Source organism: Argiope bruennichi, chromosome 9, assembly GCF_947563725.1.
Source record: "Argiope bruennichi chromosome 9, qqArgBrue1.1, whole genome shotgun sequence".
In the NCBI taxonomy this organism is placed as follows: domain Eukaryota; kingdom Metazoa; phylum Arthropoda; class Arachnida; order Araneae; family Araneidae; genus Argiope; species Argiope bruennichi.
Window position 1 is genome coordinate 86,568,339 of NC_079159.1, and position 20,078 is coordinate 86,588,416.

A 20,078-nucleotide genomic window follows, 5' to 3' on the forward strand; every position below is an offset into this window, starting at 1 on the left:
GTGAATGATGACGATTATAATTAATAATTTAGAAATAGGCAATATTGCAAGAAAATGATGTTGGGGGTCGGTATAGGAACTCGATTGGAACTTCTCGTCATTTAGCAGATAACCATCGTTATCCAAGTCTATGGGAGACAAACATAAAATAAGTGGGAACCAGTCAAAGCACTTTTAAAACCATACTAACTTCGATTGCCTTTAAAATTACCAGAAAGTGAGCAGTTTTTTTAAAGCATATATATGATGCCATCCATTTATATGAAAACATCAAGACTGCTTAACTTTGAAATTAACTGCTCCATAGATAAGCATTTACATTAAATAAAATTTTCAGACCATCTTGGCGAGTTTCGCATCTAAGGATAAAGCCTGAACAATCTCAAATAAATATTCAATCAATCATACTTAACAAAAGAAGGAGGAACATTTTTCTATGCTACCTACTTGTATTTGGCAATTTTAATAGACGACATGATCACGAGTAATTTCTTAGACGGTTTATAACATCTTAGAATTATTTCATTTCAGCTTATAAAACAATTACTGGATTTTCTATGATGAATCGAAATTAGGGGGCTAAAGAATCAGTTTAAACAGTGTGACGAATGCAATTCTGTATAACTAATTCAGGCATAAAGACAAAACACTTCTCTGTTATATAATGTTTAAAATGTCTAAATAGTTAAAAGTAAGAGATCTAAAATCCGAAAGAGTCTATACTTTTACATCATGTCTACCGAATATTTTGAAACATGTGAAATAGATAATTAACTTAAAGAATTAAGTGAAAGCAAACTAACTACTTCTCTGCGAGAACTGTTCAAATGTTTGACGAGTCGTCCACAGAAATTAATTTTCACAATCCTTTAAAACAATGTTAACTTTAGTCATATTCCAGTGCTTTGATATTTATGTCTGAAAAAAATTTAATTAATTATTCTGTTGAAGATTTAATACGTGCATTTGCGTGTGTCTGTGTAAAACAATGAAGTATGGAAGCAAAATTTAGAAATGCTCTTTCAGGATTCGAAGAAGTCTAAAGCATAATAGGGAAGATGTATTCTGGTCGAACTGTCTGACGATTGCCGCGCTTTCAAGTTTTCCGTACACAAGAAATAAAACTATTCGTTGGTTTGATTTCATTTAATGGGGCAAAAAATTAAAAATTAAATAAAAAACGCGCATCCTTAAGGAATATTATACTGGTGTAACAAGAAAAACCTAAATAAATTTTTGTGCCAAGTGTGATTTAAAAAAATAGACGAATATGGATTTGGAAATTCGACATAAACTTAACACCAAGTAGCAAGGCTATTCCATATGATTTTCATTATATTAAGTAGTATTTACTGCATGGTTTTTGTTCAAATTGAAAAATTGTAATAAATATAAATAATGATATTCATCAAATCCACCTTAAGAGGCTATATTGAAACCCCTGAAGATGTATTATGTCTTATTTAAATTAAATATTGCGTAGAATGTGATTTTTATCATTTTTCTTAAATATGACATTTTAAAAATCAAATTCAGATAGATATTTAAGCTTTATCATTTCAGTATCATTAAAAATGTTCTGTTTATTCTGTACATTAGCTACTCTTGTGGAATCATGTCACCTCGACTACGCAACATTTACTTGAAAAATGATACTGTCTGAATCATTTAGCATGTATTCTAACGTATTGCAATAACTTCAGTTTTTCATTCCTCATGTAAAATACTGAGTTGATCCCGACATAAAAATAGTGAAGTTCTTAAAATAAGTTCTAAATTACAAGAGGGTGTTAAATATCATGTGAACTCAATTTAAACATGTTAATTAAACTTACAATTTATCTACTATCTCTTTTAGCACAACGGATATTTTACTCAATAAAATATTCTGCAAAAGATTTTTTGATCTGAAAGTATGTTGAAGAAAAATCTGAAAATTGTCAAGAAGTACTAAAAACTAAATCCTTTTCATTTATTTAACTTCAGAAATGTAAAAAAAAAAATGGGATTAAGTTTTTATAGGTGCGAATAAAAGTGTTTTAAATTTCCTTTTACTGCATATACATAAAAATAGATTTCAAATAATTATCAAAATTTAGATACATTTTTGTGCAACAAAGATAGGTATCACTGGAAAGATAATTATACGAATTTAGTCTATAATTTTGTAAGATATGATCGAGAAATTAGTGACCCAAAAGGTTAACACTGTTTTTGTAATAATTTGAATGAAAATTTCATAAAATTCGCTCATTCTTGCACAGTTTCAACTTCAGAAACATCTGGCGATTCCTTTGCCTAACAATATTCATCCATGAACCTGAAATTAGTATGAATTCGCAATATTGAGTATCAAATATTAAGTACTAAAATTATAAAATTTGAGTTTAATTGTAAAATACTTTAAACGATAAATATGGCTTTCGAATTGCGATTAAACTTATAATATTATCAATATCAAGTACTATTGCGATTAAACTTATAATATACTTGTTGCTGTTGTTGTTTCTAATAGCATTTGACATGGACAAGCCCACTGAATTTAAAATTCAGTGATTTTAAGCCAAGGGTGAGTCTCTTGTTTTTCAGTAGTGCCATCTAGAGCCAAGACTACGACTTAGCTACACACATGTCACAACCCTTTTTACAGGGCGGACTTCATGTATTTCATTCATTCATATACAGATCGCAATTTAGACCTGAATCAGAGAACGATCACCGCTGATCCACCACCCCCAGTGGTATTATTCTCGACATGGAGGACTTCGTGACCATGGCAGATTTGTACGTGCGCCAGTTACAACACACACGGAAAGTCTTCGACTGGCGGGCTTCGAACTGGTAAACCAAGGGGCACGAATCCAATTGCCTACCAACCAGGCTATCCCGGCCTTTAATATACTTATCAATATCAAGTACTACTGAGCTTACATTTATCAATATCAAATACTATTGCGATTATATATATATATATATATATATATATTCATTCAAATATCAAGTACTATATTTATAAAATTTGCGATTATTTGTAAAAATACTTTAAACAATAAATATGGCTATCGATTTGCGATTATAGGATATTTTTTACATATAAGACTTAAAAAATTGTGCAATTTCTTATTAAGTTGATTCTAGGTGCTTCACATTACGATTGAAAAAAATATTTTGTTGAGATGACTACCAAGGTTTATGCATGCGTTCTTTAAACTTCTTTTCAAACCAAATATATATACGTTTCGTTTTCAAATCGCGTTCACAGTCAAAAAACCAATACAGAGCATATTTTCCATTATATATTAAAATATTACATTGTGTTACAGGAATAAAATTCAAGAAACTACGATTGGAAAACATTTCTATTTATTCGACAGATTCTTTTGTAGTTGATACATTTTGAAAATTCAATATAAATATTAGAATGATATCTAAAAATTATTATAAAGAGTAAACAACAAATGTATGAGTATATTTTTTACACGAACAATGTCAAAATATTTTATTTTTTTACAATTATAGCCAATATTATGAGGAAATTTAGCTCATCATTTCAATAATCTATTTTCTCAAAACATTGTATATATTCAAGTTTTCTACTTTTATCTGGGTAAAAAAGATAATTTCTAAACTGATAAAGGTATGCAAATAGTTTCAAGTTGAGAAACATACTCTAAATGTCATAAATAATTATATTTTATGCGGCGTGAATAAATGAAGAATTAAAAAAAAATAACGAAATTAAATCTTTACATTATAGCTTGGCCCTATCAGTCTTGTAAGGAAACAATATTCTTGAGATGCTAATATCAACGGCATCTACGGCCAAAACAATCAGTGATAAACAGTTTTTAATCACTGTTTTAGAGCCATTTCAATTTCTTCAGAAAGATGCATGATCACAAAATTTATCTATTTATTGTTCTAAAACAATGAAATTCAAGACTATACAAGTTTTACAGCTTTGTTGTAAAAGCTCGATTTTAAAAATAAGAATAAGAAGAACATTTTTCTTAATATCATTAATAAAACGGCAAAGTGTTCTAAAATTTCGATTTCATGATTATTCGACGATCTATTTTACTGACTCAAACATAAAATGAGATTTTCCACGTCATTTTAAGTATTTTTCTAATTTTTGTGTATGCCTGTCTCTAAATATTTCGAAATCATTTTTTTTGCCACGATTAAAGTGGACACACAGTAGATTAAACATTATTAATAATTATACATTTTACAGAATAACTATTAAAGAGATTTTGGCCATAGTAGTAATTATTAAAATTTTTAATATTTTCCTAAATGATGCAAATTTGTTATTATTTCAGGATTATTTCAATACGTTTTCCAACTGAAATATTTAAATACCAGAAAAAAGATTTCTTTTTGTTAAAGAACTATAATACGAACGTTTAAAAATTTAAAACAGGTCTTATAAATTTGAATTATTGTTTCTCATTTAACAATCTTCCAAGAGAAACAACAAAATATTTGCTACATAAAATCCTTAACAGCTCACCGTAACAAAATCTTAACCAGATAATTTAAACTGAATTCATTAAAATCTTCATTTGTATTAGAATCATGTTCATATAGATTAATATAAATATTAAAACATTAAAAACAGGATCGTCGAAGACACGAAGCGCGTACAATGTTTCATTTGATGTTTAAACCATAACAATCAAGAAAATGGATAATTCAACTTATGCTTAAAATAACAATAAAATTCAATTACAAAGAAATATGTATATATAGAAATATCTCCATATATATACAAAACAGTTCTATGATGAAAAACGATTCCAACAAATTATTTATATAACTGCAGAATTATTTCAAATAGATTAAGCCCGTAAAAGATTTATGTATATAAAAACATTGATCTAACATTTTTTAATTATTTTAAAAATTTGAAGAAATTAAAATTTATTAATGTCGGCATTTAAAAAAATTAAAGAATCATTTATCTTTCTACTTCATATCAAGGAAATAAGAGAATTCGCGTACATACACATTCTTCATTGAATCGGCAATTTTCACATCAGAAATTGCGACAATTAAACAAAAAACTTCAACTTTCGATAAATAATCTGAAATTAAAAGAATAATATCGAATTTGGTAAATATATTTGCGAGATCACTCATCTTACACCCTTTCGTATGCTTTTGAAAATTGGCAGTTATTTCCAATACAGTGATCAAACTTGACTCTGGTATCATATCTAAGATTGCTATAAAGTACTCAATATAAATATCTTTTACTAATCTATCTACAACTTCTTTGTGAATTTCCAATAGAAGACTTTTATCTTCATTAAAACAATTCCAAATGAAATCATGCATTGTTATATTGTCCGAAATAAAATCATTTTTCATTTGATCTACTTCTTCGATACATTTATTAAAAAACTGCAATAAATGGGGATTGTATTCTAGTTTTTGCTTAAGATCGTTTGTAATGTTATATTTAAATGCAATGATATTTATTATTAGCATTACCCATTCATTCGATCGAAAATCCAGGCCATAATTTATAAGAATATCCATTGGCGTTTGTCCCATTTTATCCACAGAATAGATATTGGCTCCGGCGAGCAGGAGCTGAAGTTCTATGTCACTTGGCAGCTGAGCAAATGCCACATGTAGAGGAGTTACCCCATCTTTATTAGGTATATTCGGATCTGCTTTATGGTGCAGCAACTTCACCACGGCCTCCGTCTGCTGGTCCTTGACAGCTACCATCAAAGACGAGTCACCATTTGAATCCACAAGATTGCAGTCAATGTCCTCATGGCTTAAAAGTTTATTAATGATCCAGATATCCGGCAAAGTTATATTTTCAATCGTCGGAAAGAAAAATATCGATTTCGTGACAGCAATATGCAAAGATGTGGTCCCGAGAAATGTCTGGGCATTCACAAAGGCTCTTGATTGAATCAATGCGTCCATAACTCTTCGTTTTCGGTGAATGACAGCAAAATGCAAAGGTGCAAAATCCAGGAATGTGCTAATATTTACATCAGCACCAGCGTGTATAAATTCCTGTATGATTCCAATATTGTCATAGGGAATATTAATTGCATCGTGAAAGAGAGTCAAACCAAAATCGTATTGAAAATTCAGATCAATTCCTCTTGCAAATATTAGACGAATAACATCCAGATTTTGGTCTCTGTAAATATACCTTGCTACTATACTCATGCGAAAAAAGTCCATGGGAAGTAAGTATAAATATCAAGTTCTGGAAAATATATTCTTTTAAAAGAAAATTGCCAAGAGACATGAATAAAAACCCTTGATCATAAATAAAAGAGCAAGTGGCAATAAAATGATTGATCTAGGGTATAAGTGATAGTGCAATTAAATTGAAGCACAGACTTCACGTGCTTCATAAATGTTTAGAAATAATGCTGGGTATAATGCTCTGCCAGTAGGCAGAGCATGCGCAGAAAGGCTGAAAAATGCTGCTCGGTCGATGGCATGTAATTGTCCCAATGGGACAACAACATGCCGCTGTATTGTATTTTTTTTTCTTACTGTGAATGCATTTGCAGAATTTGGCGTAGTTTTTGGAGTGAAAAAAAATTAAGGACTTATCAGAGATTCATTCCAACATTTTGTGTTCGTAGTTCTTTCAGATGCAATATTGCATTTTTTTTTTCATTTTATTTGCCATTTCTTTACTATAGTTTTTCAAATTTAGGTATGTTGACTTTTTTTTTATTATTTTACCATGCTACTTTTTATAAATATCCATCATTTTAATGCGATACACGGTGAAAAAGAAAAAATCAGGGACACCAAAATGGCAGTTTATAGCCAAGTGTGGAATGTCTGAATCTATTATATGAAATTGTGGCAAACATAAATGTCCTTTTCAGCGCATGCGCTGCCTACTGACCGTCTTATAACTGGCCGAGTGTAATCCCGGCATGATTAAAATCATGCATCCTATTGAAATCGCAAAAATGAAACTATTTTCTTAGGAACAAATAATTACGTTTTACTGAGGAACACATTTTACTTTAAAATAAAAAAATAGTTTTAAAATCAGACCGACAGAAAAAAAAAATTATTTTTCATAAGACACTTACGAACATTTAACAAAGGATTTCCATTCAAAAGTTATAAGATATCTTGCCTGTGCTCAGTGTTCTGTCTGAGGTTCTTTAGGCTTTCATTTTTCTCTATTCTTGTGAATGATTTGTAATTTAATTCATATTAGAAAAATGTGAAAATATTTTAAATTTAAGATCAAAGGCGTATTGTCCTTTAAAAAAAAGGTATAATAAACCAATTTCGATAGCTTTGCACAAGTTAAAATTACTTAAAAAACGCTCTATTTTAATTATTCTAAAATATAGCTCTCAAATCATTTAAGTCCACCTATGATCCTGAATATGGTGCATCAATTCATTTTTTCCCTTGAGTCATTGGTTTTCTCAGTTTCTTTGGTTTATGTAGCAGTATAACAAATTAGAAATCGCCCAATGCAAATTTGATAATTTGCAATGAAATTGAAAAAAAAAATGATTTGGAATTAAAATTCCCTATTTTTAAAATACGATGGAATTTGTTTCTGGAAATATTCTTGGGATATATATGAAAAAGAAATCAATATATAGCATGAATATTTCATTTATGCTGTCCTCAATATATTCATTGGTACACTTCTGGCTTTTTGACGGTTAGTCAAAAGAAAAATAATGGAAATGGTCTCCCATATATTTTCTCGTATACTTTCTAATACGATTGTTATCCGATTCTCTTTGACATAATTTTGACTTTGGGACCGCATGGTCCCAGATTTCTATTTTTCCACATGATAGTAGCTTGCCTCGCAGTATAGAAAATAAAATCAGTACATATGTATTCACTTTTATGACATCGACACAAAATAATTACGATATTCTCTAGTCATCTAGTCTTTTTCCTAAATATAATGTGCCATCTTTGAGTTTAATTGCTGAAATGCTGCTTTAACACAAATTCTAGAATATCCAATATATTTTTTTTGATTATGGTTATTTTCCGAACGATTGAAACCAAATTCGATACAAAATTACTATGATAAGATCACATACCAAGTTCCATTTAAGTAAATTGTTAGGCTTTTGAATCATTCGATTAAATGGATGCGAAAGCATAGAACAACAGACGGTCAATCCATTGACGGAATTGGTTCTAAATTTGATGCAAATCTATATTATAAATGCTAAACGTGTCTGCCAAATTATATATCTAGTTTTTTTTGTTTTTGTTTTTTAATTTTTGTAAGCTCATGTTAAAATATATTCGATTAATCAGACAGACAAACTTTCTCTGAATAGAGAGTCTGTTCAAGATTTAATAGAAATTGCAACTTAATTGTACAGACCGTGTGCTAAATTTAATCCGTCTTTGTCAAAAACGTTTTTCATTTATTCTCACAGACATAATTCCAAAGAAAAAATTTAAAAGAGGTTTGAAATTCAGCAGCCTTGCACACCACAATTCTTTTGATCTGTTCAATTGAACCTTGGCTAGCATCTCAACGCCTCAACCTATAGAATTGGTTCTTGTATTTTTTTTATTATTATTGACTTTTCTGCAAATTACTTGCAATTGTAAAGCAAAAATTATTTTCATATAGATGACATCTTTTCAAACTCAAATGTGCTATAAAATAGTAAAGATTAGAGAAAAATAATGAATTTATCATGAAAAATTATGTAACAAGTTTAGTTTTTGTTATTTTTAGGTATTTGTTCATATCTGTGGACCAGAACGTTGCAAACATTGACGTGGGATGATGTTTAACGTTTCGTTTTACTCTGAAAAATATTTGAGCTTCCTTTTAAGGAAAGAATACGAATTAGAATTGTCTAAATATTCTTCTAAAGTCGAAATTTTCACAATTATCCCGACTAGTTACATGTGTTTCTAGAATGCTCATTTTTAATAGAACGATATATCAATTCAATGAAAATGATTTTTTGTTGAATTCTCCGTCCTTGTCCGTTTTCAACGGGAATGTGGTTTAGGAGCGAAAGATTGTAACCTCTATTCTAAAATTAAGAACTGACTAGCTGACCAAAGTTTTAGGGTAAATGAGAAGCCAGAAACGAATTTAAGGTCACACTTACAACATTTTAGTTTTAAGTTAGTTAGTTGTTGTTGTAAAAAGTAAGAAAAGAAAGTCTCAGATATTGTCAAAATCCAAAGACCCGCTGCCGCTAGCTTTGATGCTTCAGGACTGTAAAGGATCTGCCGAAATGGATCCATCAATGTTAACCAACCAAGCTTTAAGATATGTGCGGTAACAGATGGATACTCGAAGATGTGACTCGTTGTGAGCTGAGTTTCCGAGCAGATCTTGCAGTAAATATAGGTTCTTGTTCCATCAGGAAGGATTTTCATTCCCTTATTGTAATTCTTTCTTAATCTAGCTAGTGTAGTTGTTACATTTCTTGGAAAATCAAAGTGACCCAAAATAAATTACCCATTCCCCATTCTCATCGTCCTAGGTAATATTCATTAAAATATCTAAAGGAACATTGCCATGTCAATCCACTGCATAAATATTGGCACCATTGTACAGAACTCCAACCTCAATAGAACTTGGCGGATGGGTCAACGTCACATGTAAAGAAATTTTGAAATCCTTATTCCATATGTTTGAATTTGCTTCTGAATGCAACAACTGGACTGCATATTCCACATGATAACCTTTGCCGGAAAAAATTAGTGGGGTGACTCCATTTGAATTTAATATATCGTGATCTATATATTCATGCTTTAATAGTTCTTTGACAATCCACATATCAAGATGTTTATGATCTTGAATTGACGTTCCAGTCAATGTGTAATCGGAGACTGCGAAAACAGGGCTGACATTCCAAGATAATTCTGAGCATTGATTAAAGCACCATGCGCAATCAATTCTTTGGCAACTAAACGTTTCCATTGAATTACTGTGAAATGTAAAGGAGCATAACCTAAGTGATTTGCCAAATTTATATCAGCACCGGCTTGAATCATGCATCTAACCACTTCAATGTTGTGAGCGGGACTCATACATGCCCAACGGAACGGCGTTGTACCACCGTAAAACTGGTGCTTGGTATTCATTTCTCTAGCAAATAATTCGCAAACCTGGTTTAAGTCGCTGAAAACTCAAACACAGTTAAACACATGATTAGTGATCTTCATGAGAATTATATTTAATAATCTTTCTAGGAATAGTAGTGTTGCATAAAGGGTTTATTGATGATTGGTACAAATATTTATCAAGCCATTGGATAAATAGTCGAATCTGGTCATTAAACAAAATGCACGAGATAACAGAAGCACTTATAGAGCAAAAGTTTTATTTTTTGTTCTTGTTTAATGTCTAGATTCTTATTTTAAAAAATCAATCTAAATTTGAAACAATCTAAGCTTTTTGAACTTTCAAAAAGCTACAAACAAAACAAACAAAAAATACTGTCTATTAAAATGTTCGATAATATCTTAAATAAAATGTATCAAAACTGTATAATATTTATCTTGCTGTAACATTGATTAATATTTTTAGAGCCATGAGAAGTATTCTACAGATCAATTTTATCAGTATTTGTACAAAATTATATAAATTGGCATATGTTCTGACAATTTTTTCAATAACACAGAGACTATGATGCTACAATTCCTGTTCTCACATAAAATGGTGTCTTAAAGTTGTTGCTTAGTTGTTAAGTAACCAAATTAATTAATCAAATTAAATTCATCTAAAAAGATAAATATATCGCTTTTCTTCAGTCAATCTCAATCCTAAGTATTTTACTATACCATGATTAGAGAAAATGGCTTTTTAAAGGTTTTAAGTCCAAAATTTACAGATGAATACAATAAAGATCGGGGTCTACTATTTCACAAAATATTCATGATAATTATTTTAAATAAAAAATAAATTCGAATCGAATATAAACCTTGGACCTGTGGCATTATTCAATTTTAGAAACTACAGCTGCCATAGAGGAATGGAGAGAAGTTTTTACCGTTAGGAAAAGCACACCGAGTTTAATATTCTAGGGAAAGTTGAGCTAAGAAAAGTTTTCAGCCCAAACAATTAATTTCCTTTCTATGCAGTGAATAAAGCAGAATTTACATGTGACCAACTATTACGCGCTGTAGAAGCACACGCCTGCTTCAGGAAGATCACATAACCACAATGGGACAATGTCAATTAGTTGCCCCAATTAGAGATCAAATTGCCATTATCTCATACGGGTCAGTAGATGTTCATGAGTTAGGCGTTGCCTTTTAATGGGCTCAATAGTTGGCCTCGTGTGAAATGCTGCTTTAGAAATCTAGGTAGGAAAAATTAGCTACATTTCCCGTTTGTAAAGCATTTTATAATTTAAATCCTAGATAATTAAATATTAATATAATTACACCCCTGCCAGATTTTCGAATTTCAGATGTTATCATTGCATGAACATCTCCTCATTCGCAGTACTTTTATAAACAGTAAAGCGAGTTTATTTAGTGATAAGCGCAGCAGTTATTTTGAAATAACACATTCTTTCAGATTTGTTGTAATATTGCAGTGTAAGAAATCGATCAAATGTCAAGAATAACAAAAACTTTAATTTTTGAAATTATTCCATATCACTCGAAAAAAAATGTATGTCCAGTTTATACAAAAATCATTTTTTTCTTATTTCGTTATAAAATTTTATTTTACTTTATAACAAAAATACTTCAAGCTGCCATAGAGTCTGAGTCTGTTTATTTATAAAAGAAATGCTTAGTATTAAAATAAAGTTATTATATAAGATACTGAAAATGAAAATAATTATTTATTTAGATAGTTGCAGTTTCAGAAATATTTGGAGCAGTAGCAAGTTATATTTCAATACTCAAAAAGAACGCATTATTTGAATTGAATTTCAGTTACTAAATCTTTAAATTTACGACACGAAAACACTGAAAATTTTCGATGAAGAAATCGGTTATATATCATTTTCTATGGAATAAATCAAAATTAGTTATTTTAAAATATTTCAAGTTTTTTAGGAATAATAAATGATTAAAAATTAATCTAAAATTTGTCTGCTTTATTTCAATAATCAAGTGCTGAAAAGAGTTAAACATTTTTTTTTTCTTTTTGTATAAAATAATAGACATATCCTAAATTTGTCATAGTTCTACAAATAAATTGAATGAAAAAATAAGCATAATTATAATGATTAAGAAGTAAAACAGATTACTTATGCAATTCTCCTGGCAAAATTTTAATAAAAATAAACTTAGAAATGAAGTTAAAAAAATTAGAAGTTTTAAAACTTAATTACAGCCATATGAGCATCGTTTCCTTCTTCAAATTCTGGAGTAAATAAAAAACGGTAAGAGTGTCCTTGCTCATCTTGCAATGACTTAGGAATTCTCGTATCAGAAAATGCAACAATTAGGCAAAAAATATCTTCTCTTCTCAAATGCTTAGAAATCAAATAAATAATGTCTATTTTTGATAGTAAATCGGCAAGATTTATCACCTTAGATCCATCTGCACGTTTTTTACAACAGGCTGTGATTTCCAATATTTGACACAAATTCCATTTCGGTATCGGGATAAAGATTTCAGCAAAAAAATTAGGATAAATATCTCTTGCTAATCGATCTACCAGAGGCTTGTGAATTTGCAATATCAGATTTTCAATTTGATTTTCATTGAAGCAATTCCAAATGAAGTCATGCATTGTTATATTCCCTGTAATAAAGTCACTTCTCATTTCATTCACTTGATCACAACATTTATTCCAAAACTGAAATAGCTCAGGTTTCCTTTCCAATTTTCGTTTCAAGTCATCTGTTACGCAATATTTAAATGCAATTAGTTTTAGTATGAAATTTACCCATTCCTTATTCTCGTCATAAAAGGTATTCATTAGAATATCTAAAGGAGTGTTTCCATTTCTATCCACTGCATAAATGTTAGCACCCCGGATCAGAAGTTCAATCACAATACAACTTGGAGGATGGGAAAATGCCACATGCAAAGGCGTTTGGAAATCCTTATTGCATATATTTGGATTTGCTTTAGATCGCAACAACTGCTCGACCAATTCTATATGATACTTTTTGACGGAAAGCATAAGAGGGGTGTCTCCATTTGAATTTAATAGATCGCGATCTATATATTCATGCTTTAATAGTTCTTTGACAATCCACATATCAAGATGTTTATGATCTTGAATTGACGTTCCAGTCCATGTGTAATCGGAGACTGCGAAATGCAGGGCTGACATTCCAAGATAATTCTGAGCATTGATTAAAGCACCATGCTCAATCAATTCTTTGACAACTAAACGTTTCCGTTGAATTACTGCGAAATGTAAAGGTGTATAACCCATGTGATTTTCCAAATTTATATCAGCACCGGCTTGAATGAACCATCTAACCACTTCAATGTTGGGAGCGGGAATCATACATTCCAGATGGAATAGCGTTGTACCACCGTAAAACTGGTGATTGGGATCCATTCCTTCATCCAGTAATCTGCTGATGTGATTTAAGTCGCAGAAAGTTTCAAAGCAGGTATACATATGACTAGTGAATGATGACGATTATTATTAATGATTTAGAAATAGGCAATATTGCAAGAAAATGATGTTGGGGGTCGGTATAGGAACTCGATTGGAACTTCTCGTCATTTAGCAGATAACCATCGTTATCCAAGTCTATGGGAGACAAACATAAAATAAGTAGGAACCAGTCAAAGCACTTTTAAAACCACACTAACTTCGATTGCCTTTAAAATTACCAGAAAGTGAGCAGTTTTTTTAAAGCATATATATGATGCCATCCATTTATATGAAAACATCAAGACTGCTTAACTTTGAAATTAACTGCTCATAGATAAGCATTTACATTAAATAAAATTTTCAGACCATCTTGGCGAGTTTCGCATCTAAGGATAAAGCCTGAACAATCGCAAATAAAAATTCAATCAATCATACTTAACAAAAGAAGGAGGAACATTTTTCTATGCTACCTACTTGTATTTGGCAATTTTAATAGACGACATGATCACGAGTAATTTCTTAGACGGTTTATACCATCTTAGAATAATTTCATTTCAGCTTATAAAACAATTACTGGATTTTCTATGATGAATCGAAATTAGGGGGCTAAAGAATCAGTTTAAACAGTGTGACGAATGCAATTCTGTATAACTAATTCAGGCATAAAGACAAAACACTTATCTGTTATATAATGTTTAAAATGTATAAATAGTTAAAAGTAAGAGATCTAAAATCCGAAAGAGTCTATACTTTTACATCATGTCTACCGAATATTTTGAAACATGTGAAATAGATAATTAACTCAAAGAATTAAGTGAAAGCAAACTAACTACTTCTCTGCGAGAACTGTTCAAATGTTTGACGAGTCGTCCACAGAAATTAATTTTCACAATCCTTTAAAACAATGTTAACTTTAGTCATATTCCAGTGCTTTGATATTTATGTCTGAAAAAAATTTAATTAATTATTCTGTTGAAGATTTAATACGTGTATTTGCGTGTGTCTGTGTAAAACAATGAAGTATGGAAACAAAATTTAGAAATGCTCTTTCAGGATTCGAAGAAGTCTAAAGCATCATAGTGCAAGATGTGTTCTGGTAGAACTTTCTGACGATTGCCCCGTTTTCAAGTTTTCCGTACACGAGAAATAAAACTATTCGTTGGTTTGATTTCATTGAATGGGGCAAAAAATTAAAAAATAAATAAATAAAAAATGCGCATCCTTAAGGAATATTATACTGGTGTAGCAAGAAAAAAATATAATCAATTTTTGTGTCAAGTGTGATTTAAAAAAATAGACGAATATTGATTTGGAAATTCGACATAAACTTAACACCAAGTAGCAAGGCTATTCCATATGGTTTTTATTCAAATTGAAAAATTGTAATAAATATAAATAATGATATTCATCATATCCACCTTAAGAGGCTATATTGAAACCCCTGAAGATGTATTATGTCTTATTTAAATTAAATATATTGCGTATAATGCGATTCTTATCATTTTTCTTAACAATGACATTTTAAAAATCAAATTCAGACAGATATGTAAGCTTTATCATTTCAGTATCATTAAAAATGTTCTGTTTATTCTGTACATTAGCTACTCTTGTGGAATCATGTCAACTCGACCACGTCTTGAAAGGTGATACTGTCTGAATCATTTAGCATGCATTCTAACATATTGAAATAACTTCAGTTTTTCATTCCTCATATAAAATACTCAGTTGATTCCGACATAAAAATGGTAAAGTTCTTACAATAAGTTCTACATTACAAGAGGGTGTTAAATATCATATGAACTAGATTTTAACATGTTAATTAAACTTACAATTTATCTAGTATATCTTTCAGCACAATGGATCTTTTACTCAATAAAATATTCTGCAAAAGATTTTTTGATCTAAAAGTATGTTAAAGAAAAATCTGCTTGAAAATTGTCAAGTACTAAAAACTAAATCCTCTTCATTCCTTTAACTTCAGAAATGTAAAAAAAAAATGGGATTAAATTTTTATAGGTGCGAATAAAAGTGTTTTAAATTTCCTTTTACTGCATATACATAAAAATAGATTTCAAATAATTATCAAAATTTAGATACATTTTTGTGCAACAAAGATAGGTATCACTGGAAAGATAATTATACGAATTTAGTCTATAATTTTGTAAGATATGATCGAGAAATTAGTGACCCAAAAGGTTAACACTGTTTTTGTAATAATTTGAATGAAAATTTCATAAAATTCGCTCATTCTTGCACAGTTTCAACTTCAGAAACATCTGGCGATTCCTTTGCCTAACAATATTCATCCATGAACCTGAACTTAGTATGAATTCGCAATATTGAGTATCAAATATTAAGTACTAAAATTATAAAATTTGAGTTTAATTGTAAAAATACTTTAAACGATAAATATGGCTTTCGAATTGCGATTAAACTTATAATATTATCAATATCAAGTACTATTGCGATTAAACTTATAATATACTTGTTGCTGTTGTTGTTTCTAATAGCATTTGACATGGACAAGCCCACTGAATTTAAAAATCAGTGATTTTAAGCCAAGGGTGCGTCTCTTGTTTTTCAGAAGTGCCATCTAGAGCCAAGACTACGAATTAGCTACACACATGTCACAACCCTTTTTACAGGGCGGACTTCATGCATTTCATTCATTCATATACAGATCGCAATTTAGACCTGAATCAGAGAACGATCACCGCTGATCCACCACCCCCAGTGATATTATTCTCGACATGGAGGGCTTCGTGACCATGGCAGATTTGTACGTGCGCCAATTACAACACACACGGAAAGTCTTCGACCGTCGGGCTTCGAACTCGCAACCCAAGGGGCACGAATCCAATTGCCTACCAACCAGGCTATCCCGGCCTTTAATATACTTATCAATATCAAGTACTACTGCACTTACATTTATCAATATCAAATACTATTTTGATTATACGATATATATATATATATATATATATATATATAATATATATATATATATATTCAAATATCAAGTACTATATTTATAAAATTTGCGATTATTTGTAAAAATACTTTAAACAATAAATATGGCTATCGATTTGCGATTACAGGATATTTTTTACATATAAAACTTAAAAAATTGTGCAATTTCTTATAAAGTTGATTCTTAGTGCTTCACATTACGATTGATAAAAATAGTTTGTTGAGATGACTACCAAGGTTTATGCATGCGTTCTTTAAACTTGTTTTCAAACCAAATATATATACGTTTCATTTTCAAATCGCGTTCACAGTCAAAAAAACAATACAGAGCTTATTTTCCATTATATATTAAAATATTACATTGTGTTACAGGAATAAAATTCAAGAAACTACGATTGGAAAACATTTCTATTTATTCGACAGATTCTTTTGCAGTTGATACATTTTGAAAATTCAATATAAATATTAGAATGATATCTAAAAATTATTATAAAGAGTAAACAACAAATGTATGAGTATATTTTTTACACGAACAATGTCAAAATATTTTATTTTATTACAATTATAGCCAATATTATCTGGGAATTTAGCTCATCATTTCAATAATCTATTTTCTCAAAACATTGTATATATTCAAGTTTTTTACTTTTATCTGGGTAAAAAAGATAATTTCTAAACTGATAAAGGTATGCAAATAGTTTCAAGTTGAAAAACATACTCTAAATGTCATAAATAATTATATTTTATGCGGAGTGAATAAATGAAGAATTAAAAAAAATAACGAAATTTAATCTTTACATTATAGCCTGGCCCTATCAGTCTTGTAAGGAAACAATATTCTTGAGATGCTAATATCTACGGCATCTACGGCCAAAACAATCAGAGTTAAAAAGGTTTTAATCACTGTTTTAGAACCATTTCAATTTCTCCAGAAAGATGCATGATCACAAAGTTTCCTAACGGTATCTATTTGTTGTTCTAAAACAATGAAATTCAAGACTACACAAGTTTTTCAGCTTTGTTGTGAAAGCACGATTTTAAAAATGAGAATCAGAAGAAAATTTTACTTAATATATCATTAATAAAACGGCAAAGTGTGCTAAAATTTAGATTGCATGATAATTCGACGATCTATTTTACTGACTCAAACATAAAATGAGATTTTCCACGTCATTTAAAATATTTTTCCCATTTTTTGTGTATGCCTGTCTCTAAATATTTCGAAATCATTTTTTTTGCCACGATTAAAGTGGACACACAGTAGATTAAACATTATTAATAATTATTCATTTTACAGAATAACTATTAAAGAGATTTTGGCCATAGTAGTAATTATTAAAATTTTTAATATTTTCCTAAACGATGCAAATTTGTTATTATTTCAGGATTATTTGAATACATTTTCCAACTGAAATATTTAAATACCAAAAAAAAAATATTTCTTTTTGTTAAAGAACTATAAGACGAACGTTTAAAAATTTAAAACAGATCTTATGAATCTGAATTATTGTTTCTCATTTAACAATCTTCCAAGAGAAACAACAAATAAAAGTTGCTACATAAAATCCTTAACAGCTCACCGTAACAAAATCTTAACCAGATAATATAAACTGAATTCATTAAAATCTTCATTTGTATTAGAATCATGTTCATATAGATTAATATAAATATTAAAATATTAAAAACAGGATCGTCGAAGACGCGAAGCGCGTACAATGTTTCATTTGATGTTTAAACCATAACAATCAAGAAAATGGATAATTCAACTTATGCTTAAAATAACAATAAAATTCAATTACAAAGGAATATGTATATATAGAAATATCTCCATATATACAAAACAGTTCTATGATGAAAAATGATTCCAACAAATTATTTATATAACTTCAGAATTATTTCAAATAGAGTAAGCCCGTAAAAGATTTATGTATATAAAAACATTGATCTAACATTATTTAATTTTTTTTAATTTAATGAAATTAAAATTTATTAATGTCGGCATTTAAAAAAATTAAAGAATCATTTATCTTCCTACTTCATATCAAGGAAATACGAAAATTCGCGTTCATACACTTTCTTCATTGAATCGGCAATTTTCACATCAGAAATTGCGACAATTAAACAAAAAACTTCAACTTTCGATAAATAATCTGAAATTAAAAGAATAATATCGAATTTCGTAAACAAATTTGCGAGATCACTCATCTTATTCCCTTTCGTATGCTTTTGAGAATTGGCAGTTATTTCCAATATAGCGATCAAACTTGACTCTGGTATCAGATCTAAGATTGCTATAAAGTACTCAATATAAATATCTTTTACTAATCTATCTACAACTTCTTTGTGAATTTCCAATAGAAGAAATTCATCTTCATTAAAACAATTCCAAATGAAATCATGCATTGTTATACTGACCGAAACAAAATCATTTTTCATTTGATCTACTTCTTCGATACATTTATTAAAAAACTGCAATAAATGGGGAGTGTATTCTAGTTTTTGCTTAAGATCCTTTGTAATGTTATATTTAAATGCAATGATATTTATTATGAGCATTACCCATTCATTCGATCGAAAATCCAGGCCATAATTTATAAGAATATCGATTGGCGTTTGTCCCATTTTATCCACAGAATAGATATTGGCTCCGGCGATCAGGAGCTGAAGTTCTATGTCACTTGGCAGCTGAGCAAATGCCACATGTAGAGCAGTTTCCCCATCTTTATTAGGTATATTCGGATCTGCTTTATGGTGCAGCAACTTCACCACGGCCTCCGTCTGCCGGTCCTTGACAGCTACCATCAAAGACGAGTCACCATTTGAATCCACAAGATTGCAGTCAATGTCCTCATGGCTTAAAAGTTTATTAATGATCCAGATATCCGGCAAAGTTATATTTTCAATCGTCGGAAAGAAAAATATCGATTTCGTGACAGCAAAATGCAAAGATGTGGTCCCGCGAAATGTCTGGGCATTCACAAAGGCTCTTGATTGAATCAATGCGTCCATAACTCTTCGTTTTCGGTGAATCACAGCAAAATGCAAAGGTGCAAAATCCAGGAATGTGCTAATATTTACATCAGCACCAGCACGTATAAATTCTTGTATTATCGCAATATTGTCCTCGGGAATATTCACTACATCGTGAAAGAGTGTCAAACCAAAATCGTATTGAAAATTCAGATCAATTCCTCTTGCAAATATTGCACGAATAACATCCAGATTTTGGTCTCTGTAAATATACCTTGCTACTATACTCATGCGAAAAAAGTCCATGGGAAGTAAGTATAAATATCAAGTTCTGGAAAATATATTCTTTTAAAAGAAAATTGCCAAGAGACATAAATAAAAACCCTTGATCATAAATAAAAGAGCAAGTGGCAATAAAATGATTGATCTAGGGTATAAGTGATAGTGCAATTAAATTGAAGCACAGACTTCACGTGCTTCATAAATGTTTAGAAATAATGCTGGGTATAATGCTCTGCCAGTAGGCAGAGCATGCGCAGAAAGGCTGAAAAATGCTGCTCGGTCGATGGCATGTAATTGTCCCAACGGGAC

At 30.1% G+C, this 20,078-nt stretch overlaps 1 protein-coding gene across 1 annotated transcript; it reads right to left on the bottom strand.

The window, feature by feature from the left end:
• Positions 1–2,250: 2,250 nt before the first annotated feature.
• Positions 2,251–19,778, bottom strand: LOC129985000 (ankyrin-1-like). The gene is made up of 6 exons (XM_056094932.1): positions 19,077–19,778; positions 15,377–15,429; positions 12,879–13,572; positions 9,955–10,134; positions 5,500–6,042; positions 2,251–2,298 (listed from the first exon to the last, which is right to left on the bottom strand). The coding sequence occupies exons 1-6, from the start codon at positions 19,776–19,778 to the stop codon at positions 2,251–2,253; spliced, it is 2,220 nt and encodes a 739-aa protein (XP_055950907.1).
• Positions 19,779–20,078: the final 300 nt, after the last annotated feature.

Bases quoted from the DNA above. Each gene is read 5' to 3' on its own strand.
- LOC129985000 (XM_056094932.1), bottom strand. From the start codon at position 19,778: ATGAGTATAGTAGCAAGGTATATTTACAGAGACCAAAATCTGGATGTT. The intron at 15,430-19,076 runs GTAATGCTCATA...AATCTTTTGCAG, and splicing joins ATTTTCGATCGAATGAATGG to AATATTTTATTGAGTAAAAG. The intron at 10,135-12,878 runs GTAAATTTCATA...GACTTAAACCAG, and splicing joins ATGACGAGAATAAGGAATGG to GTTTGCGAATTATTTGCTAG.